This window comes from Entelurus aequoreus, linkage group LG08 (assembly GCF_033978785.1).
Source record: "Entelurus aequoreus isolate RoL-2023_Sb linkage group LG08, RoL_Eaeq_v1.1, whole genome shotgun sequence".
In the NCBI taxonomy this organism is placed as follows: Eukaryota; Metazoa; Chordata; class Actinopteri; order Syngnathiformes; family Syngnathidae; genus Entelurus; species Entelurus aequoreus.
The window spans coordinates 55,350,307-55,369,562 of NC_084738.1; the positions used below are offsets into that span (position 1 = coordinate 55,350,307).

Below are 19,256 nucleotides of genomic sequence, written 5' to 3' on the forward strand. Positions count from 1 at the left end.
GATAAAGGCGTGGATTAATTTCTCGAGATCATGTCCTGATAGAAGCGGTTTCACTTTCGCTATTTGGCGTAATTGATAAAAGCTTTTTTGAACGACGCTGCTGATTTGTTTTTCAAATTTAAAACCTGAATCGAACTAGGTAGGTTGGTCCACACGGTTAGTCGACGTGGTTGGGACTAATTTAAGCAAGTTCCGGTTTCGGCTGAACCGCTCCCGTCCTGGACAAAGGTAGCAGCCTGCAGTCGCAGCAGAAGGATTTTTAAATGCAGCCCAGCGCGCACCCAGGCTGGTCACATGGATGCTGCAGCGGACAAAGAGCTGGGAGCAGAGCTGTAATCACACGCCTCCAATTACAGGCCTGCTGCCACCACCCATGGCCCAGAATAAACCGGGAGGAGCGCGGGTGAAGACGGGACACGACAAGACACACCATTACGTGGCTATTGGTGCGTGTGTGGGCGAGATAGCTTAAAACAGACGTTCAACTCGCTAAATTAGGTTTGATTGACTATTAATCAAAAGTCATTCCAACGCAGATTCCAACCCAACACCAGTTTCCACTTTTTCCAGTTTGTCTACAGCGGTAAACTCATTAAACACAGACGCTCGCACCCGCATAATCTTCTATTTACGCAGGCATTTTCTTGTTCCCTTTGAATCGAGCATTGACGGGATGGATGTTTGGGGAAAGGCGGTCAGAGCGCACAGAAAACCACTACTCACAATTAGTCCGAGAACTCCATTTGGACCGGGTGCTCCCAGCTGGCCCTGGTCAAAGAGAAGGAAAGGAGCACGTGAGATGAAGAGTAAAGGAGCACTTTTCTGGGGTTATTGGCTTTTGAAATTTTTAAAAAAAAAACATGCTAAGAAGAGTGGCTTAGTGTTTAAGGCTGCTTATAAGAGGAGCCTGTGTGCTTGTTTGTGTGTGTCTAAGGTGGAAGGTAGAGCGAGCGGTGAGCCTTCTTAAGACATGTTTCCCTTTGTTTACCATCTGTTTTTGTTTCGGCACCTATTAGTAATCATTTTTTAAAGCTAATGTCATCAGGAAAAGCAACCAAACACTATTTTTTGCACTATTATACCATTGTGTTTGGTGCACAATACCCAAAAACTAACAATGATTGAGACTGCTGTCAGTCTTTTGTGGATTAATATCCTGGGCTCGGGATCTTTCTGTGTGGAGTTTGCATGTTCTCCCCGTGACTGCGTGGGTTCCCCACGGGTACCAAGGCTTCCTCCTACCTCCAAAAACATGCAACTGGGGATAAGTTGATTGGCAACACTAAATTGACCCTAGTGTGTGAATGTGAGAGTGAATGTTGTCTTTCTATCTGTGTTGACCCTGTGATGAGGTGGCGACTTGTCTATGTGTGGCTGAGATAGGTTCCAGCACCCCCCGCGACCCCGAGAGGGACAAGCGGTAGAAAATGGATGGATGGAATATCCTAACATTACTTTTTCCCTTAAAAAAAAATTAAGCATTTTGATATCTTTTATTTTGAAAACCACTACAACAGATTTTGTAACCGTGAGGGCTTCCCTCAATGTTGGTGAATGTTAAAGGTCCCGGGGACTCAAAAAGGTCTCTGTCATTAAAGTGTTAAAAACAAGTCATATACAATTTTTTATTATTATTTTCGATGCTTAAATATCTATAGTTGAACTTCAGATCTATCCGTTAACATAAAGTTTAAATTAATTTAATGTTTTTATGCTCTTTTTGTCAAAACCCTCTTTATTTAATAGGAAAAACACAATATATGCAATATTTTCCTCCCAAAAATGTTCAAAGTGGAATATTTGATGTGAAGTAATTGGAGCCTTAAATAGGAAATATGATATAATAATTCATAACAATGTTGCTTTTGGTTGATTGTTATTTTTTGAGCAATGGCAGTTAAAACAAATAAAATTTAATCCCCAGACTTAAGGTCGCAGGGATCCAAAAGGCCCCATACTTATAATAGTGTTAAAAATATGTCATATATCCATCCATCCATTTTCTACCGCTTGTCCATTTTGGGGTCGCGGGGGATGCATATCAATACATATTATTTTTACTTTCAATGCTTACATTTTTAGATCAACTTCAGATCTATCCAGTGATTTTCCATCCATCCATTTTCTACCGCTTGTCCCGTTCGGGACAGTGATTTTAAATTTTAATAAAAAAAATAATTATATTATATATAAAAAAAAAAATTTGATTTGATTTATTTTAAGTAGTTGTTTTCCATAAAGTGCTGCCATTGATGAGGTGACTTACAAAAATAAGCCATGTTGGAAGTTTATGAATAACATACGCGTGCATTAATGCAGGTGTGTGTGCGCGTGACCTACTGGTTCTCCGTCCGCCCCAGGTGGTCCTCGCTCTCCAAAGTCCCCAGGAAAACCCTAAATGTGAGAGGGAGTAGTTTTTATCTTTGGATTGAAAACACACATGTTGGTCTATTTTCCTCTTTAGCAAACATGCAATAATTGTTTCTCAACACAATGGGGGCAACAGACAACAGTTACAATCACATGCTAAGATGTTACAAACTTTTAAATACATTCATTGTCCATAGCAAACTATTTGTATTATATAGTTTATGCCTGGTGACATTTGTTCCCAACTAGTTGAATGGAGAAGCTTGGTCACATGATCTTGTCACGTTTGAGATGCCCTCTAGTGGTCTGAGGAAATATGCAGGAAAAATCCTCTAGTGGTTGAAGTAAGTATGACAAGACTTCTTCAACTCTTGTTGCCATTTAGAGAAATAAGTCATCATAGCAGGAAGTGTGCATCGTTTTACTGACCAAGCGTCCGCATTTTAACAAGCTGGCGACAACAATTACACAAACATTGTCATTCATTGAGAGTTGGGTTTCTGGTCACACAGTCAATTGCAACATTCACTCCCTTTTATTGTTATGTTTTGCGTTGTCTGCAGGACGCGTCATAATAAATGAACCATAAATCACGGGTCAAGATTAGACGTCAAATAATTTGAAGTATGCAAAGTAAGCGCAAACGGAACCATTACAGGCACTGTATTTAGGGCCAGCTAGTCTATTTAAGTTGATTATACTTTTTTTCTAAGTGCAACAAGAGAGGGGGCCTGCCAAGTGATTACTCTCAGCGTTGCTATTTAGCGTTAAATGCAGGCTAATCTGGGCCGTGCTAAATGCAAAGAGAAGCCACGTAGGCAGAGAGCACAATGCATTCTAAGCCCAGAACATCTAGAAAGGCTTATTATGGCCGGCCTGCCCTATTCTGGGCCTTGCACACTGTTAAAATAAAAAAATAAAAACCGCTAATTACTATTGATTGATGCTGAAAATGGCATTTCATTGGGACAATGGTGGACTTTTTGATACACAGAGGGAAGTCTCAACCCCGAGCTTGACTAAGATGAAGATCTGCTGACTAAAAGATATTTTTTTTTAACTTTTTTGACAACAGCGGAACCACAACGGTCCAACACAATTCATTCCGGAACTCTGCCAGAGCTAGGATTTGACCAGCTTTTAAAATAATCTGTTCCACTGTCAAACATCTGCCCTTATTAAACCTTTACTGTACGCACAATTTTAACACAAGCAAAATCTGCCCAAAGTCATTGAACTTCTAAGAATTGTGCATCTTTAAAGTCATATTATTTTTCAATTTCCTCAAGGGCGTGCACCTTAACAGGTTCTATTGCAATAGCATGTAAAAAAAAAAAGAGAATCCAAACAGCCATGTCTGAATGATACTATTGTACTCTTTCGGGGTATCTGTAAGCCCTCCAACAACATATCGATGCAGCGTCAGCAGGATTCTGCCTCGTGCAAACTTAAAGAGTTAAGAGTTCACAGTCATAGTGCGGTACAAGTACAGCAGACATGACTGACGCATGAAGTTTACCCACAAAAGATGATTCATGCCGCTGTCATTGCTTTTTGTACAAGTTAAATGTGTGTGTGTGGGGGGGTTGAAGGGCCTTTCCAAGTACAGCACTTTAACTATTAATTGAACTGAGTCCAATGAGGCTTAAGTGTATCTCTGCTTTTGCGTCAAGTCAGCATGCAGGGCCCCTCGTAAAGAGTCAAACTGTGAGATGCTTACAAGTACAACAACGTGCACGTGAAGAAGATGACATGCAGGATGACCAAACCCGCAATGCATGGTCATTCAACCACAATGTATACCACAGGGCATCCTACAACTGTCTGTAATATTTTATACAGTATGTCGCTTAACAGTGGTTAAGTACTAAGAATATTGTGAAAGTTAAATGTCCATTTATTTTTTAATTAAAGTTCACCACCAACTATTACTGCAATCTATGTACTACTAGGGCTTGGCGATAAAAAGATATCAATATATATTACTATCAATGAAAAATGCGTTCGATTAAACGTCTGATATACAGGTATATATGTTTTTCTTTGTCGGCAGAAACAGGAAGTGACAAAGCAAGGTTGGTTGCATGAACAAAGGCACTCGCTAACCAATCAACACAAGAAGTGATCACTGATCAGTGGGAGTGACACACTAACAGCCAGTCAGGTAACAGTACCAACTATCATGTTTGGTTGCACCGTCTTGTTGTCCCGCGGTTGATTCTTTGCATGGAGTGAGAAGATAAACTAAAAAGGAGTTCTGCAGAGAGCAAAAACATTGTGAATAAAACAGGAAAAGTCACCTCGACAGTGTGGCAGTTTTTTTGGATTTTTTAAAAACGGAACGTAGTCAGACAAAGGCGCGCGTAATTAGTAACACAACATCACCTTACCAGTACAATGGCACTAAACCTGCCGGAAATACTACTTCTCAGGTTTGTCTTTGTTTACATTTTCACACTTTGCACTATTTTGTTACACTTTATTAAGTATTTTTCACGCATTCCTTATTTTTGCACATTATTCTTGAGAAGTTATTAAGGGTTTAATGTGATTTTTGAATTTTGTTTGACATTGCTTGAGTGTTTTCCATGCTTGTGTTGACATTTCCTTTCTGCTTTAACAGCTGAGGGGATTATAATCAGAGGAATGTTACATTTTAAATAAAATGTTTACATTTCATGTATTTGTCTCATGCTCCTTTTTTTCGATAGGTCATAAAATCTATCCATAATTATAACATGATACCGTTTTCAGCCATTTCGCCGACCCTTATGTTCTGCTCACAAAGGACGACTATGAATTCCCTGTTTCCACCAAACTACTAAACGGCCTGAAAAAGCCCCGGGGGAAAGAGGCCTGACAGCCAAGTGCTCAAGTGGAGATGTTTTTGCTCAATCAATGAGCCATTTACCCCAAAATTCAACAAGTAACGTGTTGATACGTTAAAGGCTGCATGGGAAACCTTTTGAAAGGTGCTGTCAAGGTGATCTATAACTGACACACATGGCAGAACCAACAGCTTCCTCCAGATGGCCCGGAGCCCCTTCACGTCAACAAAGGCTTTTTCTTGTTGCGAGCACGACCTCGGTGCACAACGGCCGGGACTCGACCCTGACTAACCTTTCTGACAGGACTGGAAACACTGGGCTGACTGAAACAATGAAGTAACATGCAGACTTTACACATTTCTACGCGGGTAGATGTTGGCACGGTGCATTTTCGTATGAGCCAAGGAATGGACTGAGAATCTACTGAAAGGAACTTAATGCTGTTTGACATGTGTGACTCTCTCCCAACTCATCCAAACATCCATTGCATCATGACACATCATCTGTAAAGTATGTTGAGACAAAACTTTACCGGCCTACCCATCTTGCCCCTCTTCCCTGGTTCGCCGGGAATGCCCTGGAAGTCAAAACAAGAGAGAAAAGACGGCGGGTGAAAGAAGAAATGACAAAAAAACAAAGAAAGATAAAAAGTTGGATTCCAACCACATCATGTTGTGTGATCATTAATGGCATCCCCACAGACATGGATGGAACAAGCCTTCATAGTGCAAATATGAGTTCAATAAAAAGATCCTGAGATAAGATATTTTCTTAAGTACGTGCTGGCATGTCGGAAGGCTTGATGACTTCCCTGTACTGACGCGAACCCCCTGCAGCATGTCCTAAGTATGCTAATTACCTGGTGATTTAGATGCCCTGATGACTTCAGACAGTTCAAATGAAGTGGGCCATCGTTTTTTTCCCACGCTTTGAATCCTGCGGTTTATACAATGCTGCGGCTAATTTATGGATGTTTTAATGGTTCACATGCCACCAATAAATTTAGCCAGGTCACATCAGAACGATGAAATTGACAAACGGGGCTTGGCGGACCAATGAAATTGTTCACATTAAAGGGGACCTGTTATGCAAAACCAACTTTTCTTACCTATTGGTACCGTTTTTTGTGTATTTGGGATCTGCAAAAGTCCCGAAAATTTTAAGTCAAACCATGGAGGCATGGCGGCGATATCTATAAAACAATCTTGCCTTCTTTCATAATTACTCAAAATGAGCACATTGGGATTTGCCCAATTTGTGACTTTTTTCTGAGTTATGACTTCAGCGGATTATCCACATATGGTGGAGATTTACTCAAAGAGCTCTGCCTGGTCCGTCATTGTAGTACAAAACTGTAGTCAATGAGCTCCTTCTTTTTCTTAATCCTTTTGTGGTGGGGCAGACTGGCTCGTACATGCACATGCATCCTCCGCTGTTGCTACTTCTAATAAAAAGTAGCATATCGTACGAATTTATATTTGTCAGTAGATTCCATACGGAAGCGCCATAAGTTACAACATGGCTGGGGAAGAGAAGACGCTGTCGAAGTGGAGGCACGTAAATAATAAGACAAAGCGCCGCATCCTGAAAAGACGGTGAGAAAACGGCTTTAAGATGGTCTGTAAAACATAATTTTTTAACCACCATTACATGTTATGTACACCACAAGGAAGTGTTTTTAATGTAGAAAAACACCTAAACATTATATGACCCCTTTAAGTCAAACACACTCACACAATCATTCAGTCAGCCATTTAGCGTGTTATGCACTCACTCTCATCATGGCGAAGACACAACAAAATGCACACAACGCAGCCCCCAAGCCAAAGCTGATCGACTCGGCCATCAAAATAGGAAACAGAGTTGTGACACAAAACGGAAATACAACACTACTAACGGGCCCTGAAGGACCGGATCGCCGCACGCCGAAAGAGATGGCACAAGTCCAGTGATGACCAACCTCGAGACGAATATAAAAGCTAAAACTGCTGATGAAGAAACCCAGAGTGCCTTCAACTCACACACCGAAGAATATGTGTTCAAGTTTCAATGTGGACTCTGCAGCTTCTAGCCAATATATGTTCGAAAGAAAATTTGGTCCATAATTAAGTAGGTGCGGCTTATGTTTAGGATTGCTCTAACGTCCGGAAATTACGGTATGTATCGGGTGAATCACGCTAATGTTCACTTTAAGCTGCCAACCCAGACATTAAAAGGGACTATGGCGGTGTTTCAATTTGCAGTCTTCCACACAAAGTATGATAAATGGCAGTACGACGTCAGTGCCCGGATGTTGCGCGCAAAATGCCATGAATGGTGAGTGTGCGGAGATGGACCCAAATCCCCTTCAACCATCAAAAAGTTGGCTATGCAATGTAAGTGGAGTGACTGAGAAAAAGCGGATAAATACTACGCTCTAACTTCCCATAAATTTACAACTCCAGTAAAGGATTAGGGACAGCAGTACACTGTCAAAATTGTACACAGTTTGCTTATTGAAGTGTAAGTACGGAACATTGAAACAGAGCTTTTGAGGGTTGCACCAGTATACAATGGACATGCTTCCATTACCGTAGGGGGTGCTATGCCGCCCTTTAGCCTATTAGCATCGGACCCTAATGCAATGTAAAATGTTTAGGTGATTCATTGAATACGATCTTCCTGGTCTACCTGGGACAACATCAATAAGACCGCTGAATAACAGAAAAAAACTCATGTCCTCTCATTGCCAGCTTCATACGCTGTCTTTGCTTTTTTGTGCGATTTCAACTTGAGAAACAATGACAAAGCACTCACTCTTTCGCCATCAGGCCCAGGGAGGCCAAAAAGCCCGGGGATTCCAATGAAACCCTGTAGGGGTAGGGGATAAGAGGACAAGGTTGAGAGAGAAAGAGCGGGGATACCGGGTAAGTTATCGCAATGCAATGAATGCAAATGAGGGAGACATTCAGGGTCCTGCATGGTTAAGGGAGGGCCTCCGTGAAGAACCAAGCCATGAGGCAAGTGTATATGCCCATGGACTGCATGGTGCTGGCTTCCACGATGTAGTCCAAGGGCACATACCCTCACGCCAGGGATCTCTGAAGATGGCCCGGGTGTCGCACAGCGCCGTCCGTGCAGGGGGAGACACAAACACAACAGTCGACAGTGAGAGCAACACGCACACGCAGAAACACATGTACGTACGTATAGGAGTGTGAAGGATGTGTGGATAGGTGACAGAGTAGGAAAGAGAGAGAGGACTAGAATGCCTCCTTAAGACAGCAGGACCTCATACGCAGCTCAAAACAGGAAATTCCAGCCAGTGGGGGCAGGGGAGGTTTCGACGCGGCCAAGAGGGTCTGATAAAGACGACTTTATGGGAACACAAGATTCACATAACTGTTTGAGTGGCTTATTTAGTGCAGCCACTCGTTTAGATGCGAAGGAATATGAGGAAGCAGCCTTAGCGTAGTAGTATCTATAAATAGACCCACACAAGAAGCCAGTGTGAGCGTGCATGACTGTGCGTTTGTGTGCAAAGACGCATTACATAAGTGCACGTGCTCATGTGGATTTCGCACCCACGTGCACACGCCTGCACCAAGTATGTGCACTCCTGGGCCTTACGGGAAGCATACCGATAGCTCGCAACTTCTAATTAGACATAACATGTGTTTCTGAACGACTCCTGAAAGTACGGCGCAGTAAAAGTGTCAGTAAGCTGTCCACATGACGCATATTTGTCTATGGCTAAGTTAGTAATTTATCATGTTCAAGACACATTTGAAGGGCAGGGGCTAACTTACCCGCACGCCTTTGGGCCCCATTGGTCCTATTGGCCCAGGTAGACCCTGTAAATAAAAGATTGTAGTTCAACACATGGTTGGCTTGTGTAATGTGGAATAAACGCAAGGAATAAATAAGCTCGCTTGTGTTGTTTGTGGCCCACTATTCCCAACACCTCAAAGTAGTATTTACACACACACACAAACACGCACAGAGGGACAGCTGTTCAACACGACCTAATTGCATTTGGCTTTGACTACAACTGTACCAGTCACAGCAGAGGATTTACTGCACCTGCCTGCCAGGATAACCTTTGGCACCTGGGCTTCCGACTGGACCTTGCTCTCCCTGCAGGGGGGAAAGTGACAAGAGAGGGGTGAGGAGGTGCAGGGAAAAGGAACAGTGCAATTAACACCCAAGCATCACACAGGCCTGCAAGCCGTTCCGCCCTATTGCTAACCATGGGAAATTCACATTTAATTAACACACTTAAATGTTTAGAAACTATTCATTGATTTACAGCAGTGTTTCTTAACCACAGGGCCAAGTGTGGCCACTAGAGGGCCGCCAAAAAATATCTGTTTCTCAGCTGTGGTCCGTATGGGCCGCAGAAGTACTCAGTTGTAATACGCTTTTCCACCACTTGTGGCAGCAATGTCAATATCAAACAAACGTTAATTTTATTGACAGTTTATTTAATTAAAAAAATACTCATTATCAATGTAGTTGATTTATTTTAGCACTGCGTAATTTAACGCAAATTTTATTTTCGGCATTTATTTATGAGTCCCTTCTTATGCAGTATATTTGGTTCGTACTAATTTTTCTAATCAGTCTGACCTAAGCCTAAAGTAAATGTGTTAAATAGATAATAATCTTTGTGATTAACACAAGCTTTCATATCATTTGACAATGTTAGAGATAATTATTGATCTCTAGAGGAAAAGGTTAAGAACCCCTGAGTTAGTGGTTGACCATTAATAATACCTTTATAACAACATAATTTCACCAGAAATATTTAGCATTATCAATTATGTTTGCGGTTATATTCGAACATCCTCTCCGCTGCCAAATATTATTAACATTTATCTGATGCCTCCTGCAGTAAACTTTTTCCAATTTCCAAGCCAAGTGGGAGTGCAGCACAAACACACACAAACATGTGCGCACACAAACACACTGAGAGGCAAATTGTGTCAGAGTGCAAATGTGTTCATGTATAACTTCCTTTGACACACTCCGGATGTGCTGCCGTGCGACGTGCTCGCCGGCTTGGATAAACAAATAAAGTGCTTACAGCGGCCAGTTACGACCCGGCTAACTGGGCTCTTTAGCTCATTTAATTTGTACGTTTAAATGTTGAACATCTGATTATTGGGTTAGTCCGAATGACATTGCCCCAATTTAAATTTGTCATAGCTGAGCTAACATACCTGTGGTTGGTTGAAAGCAATTCAAAAGGTAACACAGCAATGCCATGTTTGACCTTATTTGCAAAACAGAGGCACAAACATCATAAATATTGGTGTCGTTTTCTCAAAGCATCAGTAGCAGGACCGTTATATTTGAAAAAACAGCTGTGACTCTGGAAGAGTAGGTTTCCCTGCACAGACTGGGAATAAAACCATTCTTTATTATACAGTGCACAAAACAGTGTCGACATAAAATGGGAGAGCCAAAAGAGTCAGTTCTATAAAATAGGTCAGTTTATGTCGACATCTGTTGTAGTATTGTTAACTTCATCATTATTACTAAGCAGCAACATAACCACTGTGTCGTTAAACAGCATTAAAACATTCAAAAAGTGACTTCCTGTTCAGTGCAAAGTAATCTTCAAATTAAAAGCATGGCAGTATAAACCCGAATTCTTCCATAGCAACAAACAAAATATACCAATTTGAATTTTTTTTATTAGCGTATGTACAAGAACTTCATTGTTACTGTACTCAAGATATACAACCAAATTACCGCAGCAGCTATCAGATAAGATTATTCTGGATTCATTATATTGGATTTCAGGTGATTAAGTAGCTGAGATAGGCTCCAGCGCCCCCCGCGACTCCGAAGGGAATAAGCGGTAGAAAATGGATGGATGGATGGGGACTTCAATGTGTTACGTTGCTGGAGTTGTAGCCGGATGTGCATGACCAAAGATCATATATTGTGAGAGGACGATACACTGCAGAGTGATGTACAGCACACACAATGTCCTGCACAAAGTACATTTGCAGTCAGTCATATCATCTTCTTTTTGTCACTAAAAAAAATACAGAGGACAAGACCACGGTGTCCTCAATGGTTGTTACGGCCATGGGGTCAACCAGTCCGAGGGGCGTCATCATTAACGGGTTTCACTGTATTTCTAAATGTATGTTATCTCAAGCCGTTTTAATTCAGAAAAATTTGTTTATGCTATTTTTGTTAACTGTCATTTCCGTACTATAATTGGCTACGTTTTTCCCACGCTTTGAACTCTGCACTTTATACAATGCTTCAGCAAATGTATGGATTTTCTCAGGGTTCAAAAACTTTACATGCCACCAATAAATCAAGCCTCGTCACATCAGACCAATGAAATTGCTGACGGGTCACCGTGAACCAATTAAATTCAATCAAAAGCACTCTCATGATCATTCAGTCAGCCATTTAGCGCATTATCATGGAGGAAACAACACAGCCCAAAAAGCCAAGGACGATCGCCCTGGCAATCGAAAAAGGAAACAACCACCGTACGGAACCAAAATCCACCACCACCAACGGGCACCAAAAGGTCGGACCGCAGCACGCAAAAAAAGAAGGCACAAGCACAGAGGCAAACTGCTTCAAGACGAGCAAAAACGAGGCCCAAAAATGAAAGACGATGCAAACCCGGGTCCCCTCGACTTTGACACTGAAGAACACAACCCCAGCGTGTAGGGGGAGGAGAAGGACGAAGATCACACTTATTAACCTCTCTGGCACGCTTCTCTTTGCTGTGTTATAGGCACTGTCTTTTGTTAAATTTGTTAATGAAGCGCCTGTGTTAAAGGGGCCATATTATGATGTTTCAACATTTAAAACACTTCCTTGCGGTCTACATAACATGCAATTTAGGTTCTTTGGTCAAAACTTTGTAGATTATGTTTTCCAGACCGTTTTCAAGCTGCTTTCTGACCGTCTCTTTAGGATGCACCGTTTTGTGAGCAGTCTTATTTACGTGCCTCCACTTTGACAGTGTTCTCTCCCCGCCAACTTTGTTGTAATTTTTAGTGCTTCCATATGTAGTCTACTGACAGATTAAGTTCGATCTATACTAGGGATGTCCCGATCCAGGTTTTTGCACTTCCGATCCGATACCGATGTTGTTTTTGCACTTCCGATCCGATACCAATACTGGCCGAGCATGTATTAAAATTTAAAGTTATTTAGCCTACTTAGTTGTCAGATTCAGGTTGAAAAGATTTTTAGTACTCTTGATAACAACTAGCCAGCTGAATTAGGTGAGTTTGAATAATACACAATGGAGATGTTGACGTGCGGAGTTTCAAACACTCTTCATTTTCTAGCAGGGGACTTTTCAAATGATGCTACATATTAGCAGTAATGCTACTTTTTATAGCAACGCTTTTGCCCCACACTTGACAAATTACGGTTGTCTGTTCGACATATTCCCACTTGAAGCCAAACCACCGCCAGACGATGGACACCCTGCTGTTTTTCTTGGGAATTAATTCATTCTTCCTTCATTATTACCGCTCACACGGCTACGCTAGCATCACAGCTAACGTTAGCCATGCTGCTACCTCTCTGCTGGGAGAGTGCGTATATGTATGTGACGTATGACGTGACAGTATGTGACGTGTGTAAGAAGGTGCGCTTGCTGTCTGTGAGAAGCAGACACAAGAAGGAGTGGGAAGAGCCTGTCGTGTAATGCCAGCAGCTAAAAGCAACTACATGAGAACGTATACTCGAATATCACGATATAGTCATTTTCTATATCGCACAGAGACAGCTGACATTTTTACCGGTAACTTTTAATTCACATGGCCGTCTTAACGGTTAGGACACAGACCTGTGGATGTGTTGAAGGTGTGCTGGAAAATGCGGAACGGAAATAAGGGTGCAGCAGAAAAGTGGAATATATTATTTAAATCGGTGCGTTGGAAAACACGGACCGGATTTTTAAAAAAAAACTGGATCTGGATCGGCATTTTCCCATGCCTTGCCGATAAACATTTTTTGGCAAATATCGGCGGCCGATCCGATCCAAATATCGGATCGGGACATCCCGACATACAAAGTAGCGTATAGATTCTATACGCTACTTTGTATTAGAATTGGCAACAGCAGAGGATTCATGTGCATGTACAAGCCAGTATTCCCCATAACAAGAATATAGCGAAAAAGAAGGCACTTATTGACTAAAGCGTGGACTTCGATGGCGGACTCGTGCAAAGCGCGTTGGTTAGATTTATACAATATATGGATAATCCGCTGACGTCACCGGTGAAAAAAACGTTACAGGGCAGAGCAAATTCCAAACGGCTTGTTTGGAGGAAGTATGAGGGAAGGGAAGATTGTTTTATTAATATTTCCGTAATGCCTACATTCAATTTGTGGGACTTATGCAGATTCCCAATACACAACAGGTACGAAACATTTTGCATAATAGGGGCCCTTTATTGTTTCAATGTGTACACCTGCGGCTTATGGACTTGTAGGGCTAAAAATGAAGTCGGTACGGCTTATATTTAGGTGCGCTTTATATTCCAGACATTAACGGTAATTATTTTGTCTGTTTACCAGGATTTAACCAACTAATTTTGTTCTTTTCTCCTGTAAATATAAACAAGAATGACAATGAAGACTCATTTAATTTTTCACACTACATTGTAAGTTAAATGCTCTGTTGGCAAAGCCATGACCCATGGCCTGCTTCGCTTCATCCTACAGAAGAAAATTATACCACGCTTACTCCAACAAAGTGTGCTATAAAGTGAAATGGTACCGGAAGAAAATAGGCAATAATATAATGACCTGAACCAAGTTGGTACCGCTTGTTGGAAACAGGGGCTTTAATGTCTTGAGCTGAGCTATTCCTGATAGTCCTTACTCTGATTCAGGAGGGGAGGAACACGGCCTACTGTGTGTCATACAGTAATCCAACAGAGTCATCACAATAATAACTGGACAGTAATGTGAGTGCAGAGGCTCAATGGTGATTCAGAGTCAAGCGGCAGCCGCTGTGGTGGGAAAATGGGGGGCGTTTGAAGATGGACGAGGATCAGCAGAAAGAAGCAAAGCATGATGACAAGTTTGGGAACTCCCTGAACCGCTGACGTCTCCAGCAGGCTCTTACTTAAAGCGTATGACAGCGGGGAGAATGTTCCACTCTGCTCCCACTGACTAAAGCTTTTCTTTAATACTAACAGTAGCATGATCCACACAGCCTGCAAATTGCTTTGGACAGAGCGCTGGATTCTCCGCTCTCAAAATAGTGCTCCCCAGCTCCACCAAACCGCCACAAATCCTCCCATTTGCAAAATAAAGAGTTCATTGAACAGAGTTTTTCCACCCGTTGAGTCGGACAAGTGCAGAGTTTTGTGAGATAAATGACACAACCTAGCCGGTCCAAAAGGGGGAGGTGGGTCCTAACAAACAGCGGTGTGTGTGATGGCTGAGTGTGTGTCACTGGTGACCCATTTGGCTTGTTCATGGTTCTCTTTGTTTGGCATCACTTCCTGATTTCCTGGATAGCATCATTACAGCACGGCGCTTTGACCAGATGTGTCTCTGCACCATCACTAGCTAATCTCATCAGCATGGCTGCTTGGCTTGCAGGCATTGTGCAAGTACACAAGTACAGTACATAAAAACGTACAGACTCAGAGGAAAATGTGAAGGCTTCTATGGTTGCCATGGTTTGTATCATTAGACGTGTGTGCATATGGGAGCATTTCAGCAGATGTTGGGATACTACAAGGAAAAGTAGGGAGCTTTGAAATGGAGAAATTTACTCACGGATTCTCCAGGGAGACCAGGTGGACCGGGGTAACCTTTCTGTCCCTAAAGAGGAAAAGAAAACACAAGAAGAGATGACTGAGACATGGACATTGAACTGAAGCATAAACAAGTGAGTGGAAACAGGCAGGTGAAAGAAAACACACCACAGACACAGAGAGAGTCAAAACATCTTGGAAAAAAAGTGACAGTCCTCATTGGTGGGGATGATGAGCGAAGTGTTCATGTTGTCAAACCATTTTGGTGCCACATGTAAGGAGTGAACCCACAACTCTCATCCAGGGATCAGAATTTCCAATGAGGGGAAAGACCGCAACGAGCTAAAAAGTTAAGCAACTCTCCTTAAGATGGCTTGTCAGAATGACAGACTAAGAGAGAAATAAAAAGGGGAGTAAAGCAAAACAACCAGAAGGGAAAAATCATCTAAAACGTGCTGCTTGATGGTTAATTATGTGCTACTCCAGTCCTGTAGGGAGTGATAATGCACTTATTTCCCCTCAGTGCAGCCCCATCTGTCTGGGGTCACTGCCCAATTTACACACAATAGTGATGTGCGATACCTCTGATTTTCTTTCCGATCCGATACGAAGTAAAATTCAGGCTGGTATTGGCGATAGCGATTCGATACTTTGTGCAAATATACCTAGTGTGTCTAGTAAAATGTAAAAAGTAGTGTATTCATCTTCAAACGTCATAAAATCACAGGGCGAAACAAATGATGGCATTATTCTGCACTGAATGCATTATCTTATTTATATTCAACTCTGTATGTATAGCCTACAATAAAAGGATCCATACACCTGCCGCTGTCCAATACTGAGTGAGTGACTCATTTTAATTGCCAGTAATTTTCTTAAATAAACAAATGACAGACTAAATGACTCAGCGCAGCACTGTGTGCTGCTGCGCTTGCATTTTAAGTACTTAACTAGGCGGAAGAAAAAGTAGTTCCCACCAATCTCAATTAATTTAGACAAGATGTCAATGACTTACAGTAGTTACTTAACACTGTGTTCATGTTAATGATATGCATTATCTCAAAAAACTAAGGTATCAAAAGTATCGATATTTTGATTTGAGATTCAATATTAGAGCATAACGATCTTGTATCGGCAGTATCAATATTTCAATATCGATCCGTACATCACTAACACACAATGCAAGTAAGTGTACAGAGAAAAATGGGTAAAATATGACACACGCCACTACTATTCTCTGCTAAGTAACTAGCTGTCAAAACCTAATTTATTTCATTTAGCCTGGCCACAATGCAAGTGGACTGTAATGTGAAAAGTGCAAATAAATTACATCACTTCAATAAGATTTTTGGCAAAATACTATGTATTCTGCCTTTCATCCAAATTTTGTGACAATTATTTATTTAGTCACGATTATCCAAGTGACTAACTTATGAGTGGAGATCAAAACATGGTCTCTTGCCTCGAAAAAATCTTGTTTGACAGATGTAAAATCGGCCAGGGGATAAATCTTCAGTGTGTTATGTCATGTTACTTACAGACAAATCATTTAGTCCTAAAACGCCAGCTCTCTTGTCATTGTGTAGTGTAATTGCTCATGCCTTCATACCAGCCGCTGACTTTGCCGCCATCCATCAGCCAACAGCGCATTGACACGGTGTCATTAGTCCATGTCAAGTATTTCCATCGGAGACCTTTAACTGTCCTCCCCGTATCTGACATCTGGTGCGCATCATTCGGCAAGGAGGCGGGGCGACAACAAATGACTACGCTGTCAAAGCTGCCGGCAATGAGTCAAGAGTGTGTTTTCCAAATGTTGTATGAAGGCCTTATTGTTTAGCACACATGGTGCTTCTTGAATCGCTTTCACATGTCAAATATTGTGAGGATTGAGTCGAGTTTGGCTGATGGGATTTAGCTTGTTTTCGGGAAGCGGCAGGTGGAAAAACGTGCCAAGACAAACTGAACATAAATGATAACATTACTGTGTATGGTTTACTTAGCAATGTACATGCTGTGGACTCATGCTGCTAATGACAGTTAACCTCCGCTAGACCATCAAAGACTCTTATCTGTGTCATTAGGATCTTGCTAACGAGACCGACGTTTCCCACCAGTCTTCATGTGTTTACAACACAAGCATGTGCATTCAATCAAATCAAGCCACAAGAATGCTTTACGCTTACAACCCCGCCGGTAGCACCCTGTAAACATGAGTAGTCATCACCTGGCCCCGACTCCCTCAAACCTTTTTTTCCAAAACCAGCACTGTCCCAAGAAATGGAATAAAAGACACATGCCGAGTTGATTCTGTGGTGCTACAAATGAGCACATACAGTATCACTCTTCAGGATGTGGCCGGTTGGTTGCCCAGAGCAGCCGTCTGGCCGCATGCATGCACTAGTTCAGCAGAATTTTAGTCAAACCTCACCTCTTACATTGCACTTGACACAGAAGTGTATTTGTAAATGCAGAGGAAAAATGCTATTGAGCTAGATGGAAATTGTAACTGGAGCGTTCTGCTAAAAACATCTTGCATAAACCGGTATGTTTAATAAACCATTGAGCTCTTATGTACACTTGAAACTAAATGCAAAATGTATTTTATCTATATAAATACATATGGAATGTGCTTGCTCAGCCTAACCAAACCAATTCTTATCTACAATTTGGCTCCCTCTGCATTGGCCTCGGCCGGGTCATACAGTAAACACCCCAGTGAGACCGTTGCAGGGAAAGACACTCTGAAATCCCTTCCCCCTTCTTCAAAGACACCTGGTATGTTGATTCTGTTCCGTGATGTTAAACACAGCAACTTTCCGGCTTATGGCCAAATCACGCACCCATGGACTACTACTACTACACAAAGATGCACACATCATCCCAGACATTTGCCGCTTCACCCCCGCGGTACAAAGGACGACGTAGAAGCGCCCTGCCCTGATTGCTGTGCTTCGGGCCAGATGCCCATCCACCCCCGTTGTAAGTCTCAAGTTTTTGAGTGTCGTAAATACTGTATGTGCTAATATGTGCTTATTGTTGCTCGTTTTTTTTGTCTGTTCTTTGACGGGTTGTACTGAAAACTAATTTTGTTGTACTTTTTAAGTTCAATGACAATAAATTCTATTCTGTTCTATAAAACCACACATTGATGCTAGGTTGATTAGATTGAACTACATACTGTAAGTGGAGCCTCATTTATAGAACTATAAACAATACATTTATACACAACACACCTCAAATAAGACTGACATTCCTATCGGAAAATAATCACGTTCAGGGTTCCACTCAAGTCCTGTAGGTGGTGGTAAGACGTGTTACCAAGTGGGCGCCACAGAGCTCCATCAGCTGGATCTGGAGGATCACTACCATTTCATAACCCCCAGATAATGATATTAACAGCAGGTTTCATGACCCATGTAACACCCGTCTATAAAGGTTTGTGGAAATTTTTTGTGCAACCTTGCTATACAGCCAATAAATTGCAAGCCAAACATATACACGGAGGTACTTTGGAGCTAATCAATTAATTAAATAGCCATTGGAAAATGAACTGGATACAACTATTTCCATTTGCTCGAGACAACGGCAGATTGAAGCACATTATATAAACAAGTCCAAACCACATTTAGCAGAGCAACTATGGGGCAGCAACAATGGATTTGTTAAGTTCAACAGTTGCTGACGATGGGAACAGACGCAGCGGAAAAAGGAGGCATGGAGTCAGAAAGGTGAGATGAGCGGCTTGTAATGCCTGACTGAGGTTTGGCCCTGCTTGTGTCGCCTCTGTGTGACCCGGACCAACATACTGAAAAGCCATTCAGCGTCTGCTCGGTAGAACAAATGTTGCACTGAGCAGAACATGCTTGGCTTGTCTGTGTGTGCATGCGTGTCAGGGTTGAAAACCAGCAGTCAAATTCCACAATTCCTATATCAAAGTATCAGACTGGGACTTATTTACAGTGTGCTATTTGTGTGTCTGTGGAGCAGAAACACAGCTGCCGCTGTCTTGTTTTGCCATTTTTACTATCATTGCAATAAAAGTCATCATTATTTTTCTGCGCTGGCGTTTCAGGGAGGGGGTTTCATCAGACTACCGACAAGCCAAGACCAAAAGTGACCTAAGGTGAGAGTTGCAACCCTTCAACTAAAACTGAAGCGATGTGAAAACTGATTAAAGGTAACAGGAAAATGCCAAGCTGAGACCTATAGGAGGTTATGCACTGTACATCGTTTAAAGCAGGATGCAAAGGGGTTAATAAGTACTTTGTGTACAGAAAGCAAGCCTTGTGGTTCATTTAACAAGCTTCCT

General features: G+C 41.9%; 1 protein-coding gene across 2 annotated transcripts in view; it reads right to left on the reverse strand.

Annotated features, from left to right (window-relative positions):
- Nucleotides 1–19,256, reverse strand: part of LOC133656056 (collagen alpha-1(XXVII) chain A-like) — a 131,688-nt gene that overhangs the window by 77,439 nt on the left and 34,993 nt on the right. For both annotated transcript variants that reach the window (XM_062056844.1, XM_062056843.1), the window contains exons 8-14: nucleotides 14,967–15,011; nucleotides 9,261–9,314; nucleotides 8,987–9,031; nucleotides 7,995–8,048; nucleotides 5,731–5,775; nucleotides 2,341–2,394; nucleotides 724–768 (exon numbers count right to left, since the gene is read on the reverse strand). In XM_062056844.1, the coding sequence (XP_061912828.1) occupies nucleotides 724–768; nucleotides 2,341–2,394; nucleotides 5,731–5,775; nucleotides 7,995–8,048; nucleotides 8,987–9,031; nucleotides 9,261–9,314; nucleotides 14,967–15,011 (342 nt within the window). The remainder of the gene's footprint in view (nucleotides 1–723; nucleotides 769–2,340; nucleotides 2,395–5,730; nucleotides 5,776–7,994; nucleotides 8,049–8,986; nucleotides 9,032–9,260; nucleotides 9,315–14,966; nucleotides 15,012–19,256) is intronic.